The sequence below is a fragment of the Myotis nattereri genome, assembly GCF_964212035.1.
Source record: "Myotis nattereri genome assembly, chromosome: 11".
In the NCBI taxonomy this organism is placed as follows: domain Eukaryota; kingdom Metazoa; phylum Chordata; class Mammalia; order Chiroptera; family Vespertilionidae; genus Myotis; species Myotis nattereri.
In genome coordinates, this window is record NC_138086.1 from 32,979,629 (window position 1) to 32,989,854 (window position 10,226).

At 38.9% G+C, this 10,226-nt stretch overlaps 1 protein-coding gene across 1 annotated transcript; it reads left to right on the forward strand.

The window, feature by feature from the left end:
* Positions 1-8,807: 8,807 nt before the first annotated feature.
* LOC308527392 (olfactory receptor-like protein OLF3) lies at positions 8,808-9,749 on the forward strand (the record flags this gene model as incomplete). The annotated part of the gene is made up of 1 exon (XM_081102713.1): positions 8,808-9,749. One exon carries the CDS (start codon positions 8,808-8,810, stop codon positions 9,747-9,749), a length of 942 nt encoding a protein of 313 aa, XP_080958839.1.
* Positions 9,750-10,226: the final 477 nt, after the last annotated feature.

A 10,226-nucleotide genomic window follows, 5' to 3' on the forward strand; every position in this document is an offset into this window, starting at 1 on the left:
CCTCTGCCACCGGGAGCAGGCCTAAGCCAGCAGGGCGTTATCTCCCGAGGGGTCCCAGACTGCTAGAGGGCACAGGCCGGGCTGAGGGGCCCCCCCTTCCCCCCCAAGTGCACAAATTTTTGTGCACCGGGCCTCTAGTTTATAATATTTAAAGGTGAGGAAATATATTTTGTAAATGAGTTTATGTCTGTTGCCTTCCCTTCTAAAAACATACCAAATAATCGTAAAGGGATAAAAAAATGATATAGTAAATCCACAAAATGAAGAGCACAATAAGTAAAAAATAAGTACAAATTGGTAGTCACAGAATAGTCATGAAGATGTAAAGTACAACATAGGGAATATTATCAATATTATTACAATATCTATGTATGGTGCCAAGTGGGTACTGGACTTATAGGGAGGATCACTTGGCAAATTATATAAATATCTAACAACCATGCTGTATACCTGAAATTAATATAAAATAATATTGAATGTCAACTGTAATTGATATTTGTAAAAAAAATAAAGACCCAAAACAATATTTTATGAGAAATGCCAGCAACATTTGGAGACTAGAAAAGCAGCTTTGTTTTGGTCTCTTTTGTCTTTTTGAAGATCCAAAGCTAACTTGGACTCGGTTAAACTTCCCCTTCTAACTGCAGCACTCACATGGGTAGCCCTCAGCAGGCAGATTGTTTATTGTGCTTAGAAAGTTGGCTGGGAGATGATGCTGTTGCCGCCAGCTCCCAGAATAAGTTGGGAGAGGAAACCACAAGTCCTTTCCTGGGGCAGTGCCAGGTGGCTGGGCAGAGAGCAGCCTGGTCGCTGTCACCTGGACAAGGCACACGAGTGGAAGTCTTCACTCTCACTCTTGTGGAAGGGGAGAGAGAGGCACACACTGGGCCTCTGCATGTTTCACTGTACAGTGCTCAACATCCTCAGTGGTGTTTGTTTACACAGGGTGATTGCACTTTTCTTAGCAATTCTGAACCCTGAACGTCTCTAAGTACAAACCAGGGTTTATAGGAAGGTTGTCTTCCTTAACATGAAAGGAAAGGCAAAGTTCTAAAAGGTTACAGGATGTGATGGTTGAATTCCAAAGGTGGAGACCAGCCCAATAGTAAGCAGCATCTGTCTAGGGATTGGCATAAAAAGGCCTCCCTGCCCACACTCAGACTAGACAGTGTTCCACAGAGCATCCCAGTGATGGTCTGGCCCCGGGGCTATTGCTGAAAGGAATGCGGAGATGGGTGAATTGGAATGAGGAAGTTGAGGTGGAATCATATCTTCATGCTCATAAAGTGGATAAAATTCCCACCATTTAAAGGCAGTGTCGCTGAAGGCTCAGGCAAACCCCTCTTGAGAAATTAACGTTTGGTGAGCTCCTTCCCATGCTCTAGGGACAAGGAAGCAAAACCTTCATTGGCAAAGTTGAAATATAGGTTAAGGTATTAGGTGTAGAAATGACCAGATAAGGAGAGGGAAAGTAAAAGAAATCTAATAAACAAAACATAATTGGCCCCTTGAGATGTCATCACTAAAGTTAGAGAAAGTTCTACCTTATCCAACTGCACTTGCTTTAAAATGACAAGCTTTCCCCGCCTTGCACAGGCTAGCCTCCTCCACTCTCCGAAGGTGAGTCTGACATTTTTCAGCCTTTCTTCAACACTTACTTGGGAACATGAATACAAAACCAGGTCCTGTAATCCATGCCTTCTCCTGTATTCTTCGAGCCTAGGAGTGTGATGGTGTGAGGTAATTGTCCTCTAGTAACAGTTTGTCCTAAGAAAAATGCTCTGGCGATCCAAATTATGACGCCAGCACCGTGCCACTGTTTTAGGGATTCCCCATGTGGATGAGCCTGAGAATGCTGCAGAGTCAGTGCCAGATTTGCAGTCATGAACTCTGCTTTTCACTGTCTCCTGGAAACTGGTCAGGCGCCAGGTCTGTGCTGATGGGCCTTTTCTTTGCTGATGGAGTAGAAAGATGAGCCCTCCCCCCAGAGACTTGCTCTTTTCTCTCCATACCGAATTTCTGCTTGGAGAACAAGTTTTTAAAGTAACACCATGTATGAAGTGCTTTCCACAATTGCACATCTGGGACTGGGCAGAAATATAATTTGGCTCCTCTAGGTCCCAGTGTACACACTTGTGTGCTGAGGTCAGTTAGCTGGTGCATGTTTTGAAAATAGTCTTATATTTTCAAGTTTATTTCCATTTGCATAATAATAAATCATTTTTGTTATTTTTACTGTTGTAGGTAACTATGTGTATATTCCTCTGGGGGAGAGATTATTCATGCCATTATCTTTTTTAAAAGTATTTTTATTGATTTCAGAATAGAAGAGAGAGAGAGAGAGAGAGAGAGAGAGAGAGAGAGAGAGAAACATCAGTGATGAGAGAGAATCATTGATCAGCTGCTTTCTGCACACCTCACACTGAGGATAGAGCCCGCAACCCAGGCATGTGCCCTGACCAGGAATCCAACCGTCACCTCCTGGTTCATAGGTTGACGCTAAACCACTGAACCATGCCAGCTATGCTATGCCATTATCTTCATTTTACAAATGTGAAAACTGATGTGGTAAGATTTTAGAATATATGCTTTTCATAAAGCATCAGTCCATGGAAAGGGTCTTTCAAAATGAAAATAAAATGTTTGAGTTGCATGAAAACAATCCAAAGAAAGAAATCTGTTGTTGGTAATGATAAATGCAGGTATTCTACTCGATTTAAAAAATTGTGAGACTGGTTCTAGCTTGATGCTCATCCTTGAAGTACTTTGGGGCAAAGAAAACAGCCCGATAATGGCAAAGGGCTGGAAAGGAGCTGAGCAGGGAGCAGGGGAGACTCTGCCCACAGGAGGCAGATGGGCCCGGAAGCCCTTGCTTTTCCTCCAGCTCAAATCTGTGCCGCCCCCCATTTCTTCCTGCTCTCTATCATTTTACTTGGTTTTCTGTTCTTCATCCCACATCTGTCTCCTCTTAAAATGATTCTGAAAGCTCCGAGGAAAGGAATGTGGGTTTGTGAACATCTCCACCGCGCGTTTCAATGCAGAGGCGACTCTGGTGAAGTACCGCTCCTCTTTACGAAGCAGATTATAATAAAGGGGCCAAAGAGCAGAAATTAAGCTTGTGTGGAAATATACAGTAATGCCAACTACACATGTGTTAATGAAGTGTTTTTGAGTCTTCTAGCTCTTGGTGGGGAATTTGGGGTTTTTCAGTAATGTAACTGAAAAAAAAAACTGTCCTGAAGATTTTTGTATGTGCATATGTGTGGGGCTGTTGTCTTGAAAGATCTCACTTTTCAGGTTTTCTGAGGATCCATTGAGCTCTCTGGTAAGTATATTTTGATCAAGGTTTCCACCATGAGAGTACCAAATTCTATAAAAATCTCACTGTAAGAAATGACTGACCACCACACACCGGGACAGAATACCAGGATAAATAAAATATTGGAAGCTCTGGCATACATATAGCTAGCAATGTGTAAATTTATTAAATGTCAAGAAAATGGCATTTATACATGTTAATTTCTACTTTATTTTCTTTCATTTTCATACTTTCCATTTCTTCCTCATATGGTTTCATTTTTATTGCCTTGGTTTCTTCATTGTGCTCTTCTTTTTCTTTGACTTCCTCTCTGATTTTCTTTCTTACCATCCATTTTCTCTTTTTTACTTTGTTCCATATTAGCTTATCAATATCTTCTCTCATTATTCTTATTTACATTTTGGTATCCCCTCCTTTTCTCTCATTTGTCCATTTTGCACAACTTTCTCTTTCAAATATTTGTTTACCTATCTACATTTATTTATTTAAATTTGGGCTAGTTTTGATTTTTTAAGAAAGACATTTACATATTTAGAAAGACATATCACTGGTCTGTGAAAACTTTCTTAAAAATTGAAGTGAAGTAGGGGAGGCCAGGGGACTGTCAAGGGCGGGGGGAAAAAAGGGACACATATGTAATACCCTTTGTAATACTGCAAGCAATAAAAAAATAAATAAATAAATAAATAAAAATTTATCTTTGTTATTGAAAAAAGTAAAAAAGAAAAAAGAAAAATTGAAGTGAAATTCGCATAACATCGAATAGTACACAATTCAGTGGCATTTAGTATGTTCACAATGTTATTTTGGCCTTAAATTTGTGAGGGTACAACTAAGCAGGTATGAAAAGGCGTCTGTGAACAGCTTGGGCACAAGCGAGTATATTTGTGTGTGGAACCTGAGGGGACACTATGGAAAGAAAATATTCCTATGACTGTGGAAAGAATTCCTGCTTCTCTTCTCTGTAGTGATTTCAGCTTAACTACACAGCTGCTCAACATGTTATCTCTGTCTTTGATGTGATTGCCAAATGACCGGGAAATATAACCTCTTTTTTTATGTTATTGTGACAGTACTATTTACACAAACAGTGAGGGATATGTAAGCACTACTTATAAGTGCTCACAACCACAAGGAATAAATTCCAAGTTCCCGTGGGAGTGACTCAGAGGGGACAAGTCTTTCCAACCAGATAAGATGCATCCCCACAGTCCAGGATCCTTTGTCATGCTTCACCTTCTACCAGTTAGGGATATTCTTTGAGCTAGACAAAAATATCCTTAGCTTCACATTTTCTTTTGAATGCTAATTTAAAAAAAATAAACATTTGATTTATCTTTTTCTGATATGAGACCATTATTGTGTCCTTATAGTCTATAAGCAGATCCCTTTATTTTTTTCTTAGGGGAAAAAAAGACTTCCTGCCATGGATCTACTCTACGTTGTTGTATTCATCGGCATATCCAACACAAAGTAGAAGCATGATCGCCTTTTCAAATGTATAAAAGAGGACAGTTAGTCACATACATCAAGAAGAGTTCCTAATGGGAGACATGTGCTGCGCTCCTGTTTCTCCTTGTCATGCTGGCCATGTGGCTTAAAGGCCAGACTTTAAGTTCACAGGTGAGTGGGAGGGGCTACTCTGGTCAACCATGATTCTGAAGTGAATGGGACCAAAAGTAAGAAGTCAGTCCTCTTGATATATCTCCTGATTTTTGTGTTAGGTGAGTCCACAACCTATAAAAAGTGACTGTCACTGTGCTGTACAAACACAGGGTCATGCTATGTAGAGGAGGAGCATAGCAGATGTACTCCAGGTTATCAGATAATCAGTTTACCTGCTGACTCCTCCACTATCTACTCACTTCACCTCTTTTTCTCTATCTGCAAAACAGAGATAATAAGCCAAAATTCAGTATTGTGAAGATTGTTATATGACATTATATTACATTGTATTAATAGATATATAAAGTATTCAATAGAATGCCTGGTACAGAGTAGGTGTTTAGCAAATAAAGCGTTCATATCAACTTGATATAGAAAAAAGTGTAGCTATGGTTTTAAATTCTTCTCTTAACATTCCTCCCACCCCAGGGAGTTTTTGGTCTTGGTTTGGCAAGAGTATTTCAGGAGCTTGTTTGCTCTCTTCCCACCATCTGCCACCAAACAACGGACAAGACTGACAAGGTTTTCTGAAATTGATCCTGGCTGTTCAATGATTCACAGGGTAATTGAGTTGGGTAAGTTATTTGAAACAATTTTACAAAGAAACAGATTTTACTTTGACATATCACTTTTTAAAAATATCAAATATATTTTATTTTTAAAAATTGCTTACACAAATAACATGTCACTTGGAAATACACTTGCTTGACTACATAACTAAGCAAAAACAACATGGCTTTAAGCACAAATACCTTCCTATGAGTATATTTTTGGAAATAGGTAGGAAACATCACTTGTTTTGTTGTTGTTTGTTTGATTTTTAAAAACTGACATTTGTTTAAGTCCTGGTTATAGAATTTCAAACAGTGTAAATGAATTTACCATTAACCATCACCTTTAATCCATGCCACCTGTGTGCACATACAGACCTGCTGAAATACCTGGAGGAGCTGCTGCATCACACTTACACTTGAGATATTGGCTGATGGGACTAAAGAAAGGTTATTTGGAATAAGTATTACATACAATGTAGGACAAAATCACTGGTGTGCCTCTAAAGAAAGGTCACAATAGAAATACTTCTAGAAAGTAATTTATCCAACTTTGGTATGTTTTAGGTTTTATTTGTGATTTGCATAGTTGTTTAACCCAAACACAGAGTAGGCAACACAAAGTAATTATTGATTTCTTCAACATCTATGTTGTCAGAAATTTTTGAAATATGTGTATATACATCTTTAGATGCCAACTATAGCCATCAGGATATTAGGTGGGAAAGAGAAAATAAAGGGGAAAGTAAACACATGTGAAGGAAATATAGTTAAAATATTTAGACTTAAAATGATATCCCTAGGGAAAATAGTTATAGTTTTCCAGAAAACTCCCTTGCCTATCAACATGGACCTGATGATGCCCTCAATCCAAATATTCTGAAAACTACAAGTGTAGGAAGCCACATGTTGGGTACAAAGCAGTTGGTGGGGAAGGATGGATGGGTCTTGCATTTAGCTGTATTTTGTAGTGTATTTCTTTTAGCTATTGGTGAATTTCCAAAAAGCATTGGAGTATCCGAAGTACATTTACGTAAGGCTAAGAAAGCACTGTAAACATTACCCATCCATATTTTTATCCGGGCTCTCATGACTAGGAAATTTTCCAACCAGTCTAATGACAATATTTTTTATTCCAGAGTAGAATGTAGCAGAACAAAAAGAAATCAGTGTACAAATAGATATGATGCAAAAGAAAATTACAAAGAAGGGATTATAAAAATTAAGACTATGCTATTGATTTTTAGCCATGAGGCTAAAAAAACCTGTTAATACTAAACGTTCTAGAAAATATCATTATTGATTGTAAACCACCTATTTTTTTTCATGAAGATTTCGACTCCTTTATTTTTTCACACAGTGAAGAGTCTTACATATTTAGGCATTTTATATTTCTTTGCCAGTCCCATAGCTGAGTATCTTGTTCCAATTAATTTTGGTGTGGGTGACTGAAGCTTCCAGTACAAGGGCTTGAGGGTGGTACCTGACATTGTTTGATCTTTTCTATTGTGTGACAATTTCTGAAAGCTCTGTTTTATTTTTAAAAATATTTTTTATTGATTTCAGAGAGGAAGGGAGAAGGAGAGAGATATAGAAACATCAATGATGAAAGAGACTCATTGATCAGCTGCCTCCTGCATGCATCCTACTGGGGATCAAGCACACAACCTGGACATATGCCCTGACCTGGAATCAAACCAGGACCTCCTGGTTCATAGGTCGATTCTCAATCACTGAGCCATGCTGGCTGAGCTGAAAGCTCTCTTTTTAAAAAGTTTCTCAAAATTTTGGAGCTTATTCAAAACAATACTAAATCCTGAATATTTGATGACTAACCATCTTAATATTGCTATCTTGATAATAATGAATTATAATCTTAAGCCCCCCAAACCACCTGTGTCACTCATTGGTGGTATGATATCGAACATTTTGAAAGGTTGAAACTGGAACCTTTCAATAAATTTAACTTTAGTCTGCTGTCCATCTATAGTTAGGGCATGAATAATCTAGGGAGCCATTTGAATAATGATCTTACATGTATTGTCACAGGATTGTCTCCAAAGCCTCAGATTCCCATCTGTATGCTTTAGTTATGGATCACTTATTTCCTTCTGTAAGTGAGAAAACATAAGAGAAATTTTGTTTGGAGGTCAAAAAACTACTACTGCGTATGACATTACCATATGTTCTATAATTATGACCTGATCCTCTATCCTTCTATCTTCACTGGTGAGGTTATATCGATGTTATATTGTGAGTGAATGAGCTGTTCTTTCCTTAAGAAAACATTGTTATTCAGTAATAACCTGACATCAATAAACACTCCATTAAATTCCTCTTGTGGGGCATAAGTGATGAATTTTTAGAAGCTATGTATACCTTCTCTATGCAACACCTGATAATTGAATTAGACCACCTTGGGTTGATCTTGCCTAACTGAGCCACTTGTGTGAGGTAGGTAGAGAGGAGGCCTCCTACTTGACACTCTCAAAGTAAAAATACAGCCCAGCCAGTGTGGCTCAGTTGTTGAGCATTGACCCATGAATCAAGAGGTCATCAGATCAATTTCTGGTCAGGGCAAGTGCCCAGGTTATGGGCTCAATTCCCATTAGGGGTTGTACAGGAGGCAGCCTATCAATGTTTCGCTCTCATTAATGTTTATATCTCTTCTTCCTCTCTCTCTAAAATCAATGAAAGTAAAAAGACAAATTACAGAAGATAAATTCAAAATAATTTAGTAAAAAAAACACCTATAAGAATATTTATATTTAAATCATTTAGGCTTTCATAGATACATTGCACTGAGGAGAGGTAAGTAGGGTTGTGTCAGAAATATTTAGAGTGGAAACCTAGTAAATAAAAAGCAGTTAAATGGTATTGGACATTATTCAGAAGTATACTTCCATGTGGACCAAGAACTTTCTCACCAGAAAGACAGGGATTATATAACAACTATTAAATTGAGTAGGATTTTAAATCCTACTTCATTCATTACCTTCTCCCATTTAAGAACAGATGTTTGGGAGAAATTATGTTCCAGTTAATTGAACTCCAAGAATGTAATTTCTTTTCTCCTTGATTTCCAGCTGCACAGCTGGATCCCATTGTGTTCTTCATCTATGGATATGTTCAAGCAGAGTTTGGCTGATGTGTTCTAGAGAAACTTTAGGTTCAGATGGGTAGGTTCTCTATATGGTCTAAAAGCCACCCTTTCAATCCTGAATTTTCATGATTATTATATCAACACCTTTAGTTTAAATCCTCAGGAACTCATGGGCCAGGAAAATAAAACCCAGACATGGGTGAGTGAGTTCTTTCTGCTGGGGCTGTCCAGTGACTGGGGAACACAAGTGTCCCTCTTTGTCTTGTTCCTGATCATGTACTTGGTGACCATTGTGGGAAATCTCCTCATTCTTCTTCTGATAAGACTGGACAGCAGGCTTCATACCCCTATGTACTTCTTTCTTACTGTTTTATCCTTTGTGGACCTTTGTTATGCAAGCAGTAATGCCCCACAAATGCTAGCCCACTTGCTCTCAGCCCAGAAGTCCATCCCATTCCAAAGCTGTGTGCTCCAGCTCTATGTGTCCCTGGCATTGGGCGGGTCTGAGTTCTTCCTGCTGGGAGCCATGGCCTATGACCGCTATGTGGCAGTGTGCCACCCGCTGCACTACACAGTCATCATGCATGGAGGGCTGTGCCTGGGGCTGGCTGCCGGCTGCTTGGTGGCTGGTTTCATGAATTCACTGATGGAAACAATCATCACCTTTCGGCTTCCCCTGTGTCACAACATTATTAACCATTTTGCCTGTGAGACCCTGGCTGTGCTGCGGCTAGCCTGCGTGGACATCTCCTTCAACATGGTCATGGTGGCCATCTCAGGATTTCTGGTGATCATGCTTCCCTGTTCCCTGGTCCTCTTCTCCTATGGTCATATAGTTGCTGCCATTCTGCGTATTCGCTCTGCTCAGGGACGTAGCAAAGCCTTTGGGACCTGTGCTTCCCACCTCACTGTGGTGTCCATGTGCTTTGGGGCTACCATCTTCACCTACCTGGGGCCACGGTCAGCATCCTCAGTGGAAGAGGAGAAGATGGTTGCTCTATTCTACGCTGTGGTGGCACCTATGTTGAACCCCTTGATTTATAGCTTGAGAAATAAGGAAGTTATGGCTGCTGTCTGGAAAATTTTAAAGAAATTTAGAGATAAAAGATAAAGACTGTAAGAAATTCTTATCAAAACACAAAGGATATCACATTTACACTGAAGAAAATTATTATGGTCAGATCCTTGCATTTGAATGATTAATGAATTTCTTTACATAGGCCAATATCAGATAAGTTATGCCAGTGATCCATGAGAGAGCCTTGTCTTAGATCATCTTGTCTCACATATCCAGTGGTATTTAGACTTTATCTAACCATTTTTGGTTTTACTGGTGTATCAGTGGCTAAAGGAATGATCTGTGGCTTCATCAGTGGCATTAATTGCATTAAAAATTGTTATGCAAATGTCACTATATCTATTTCCAAAATTATTCATCACCGTAGTCTTTTATTTAACTAATCTTCCAAGACTTGTTTCCTATAAACTGGTCACAAAGTCTCCACATCCATTGCACTCTTTTAAAAACTTAAATGTAGGTATGTATATTTATTCTACTAATTGTTATTATTGATTTTCACATATCACA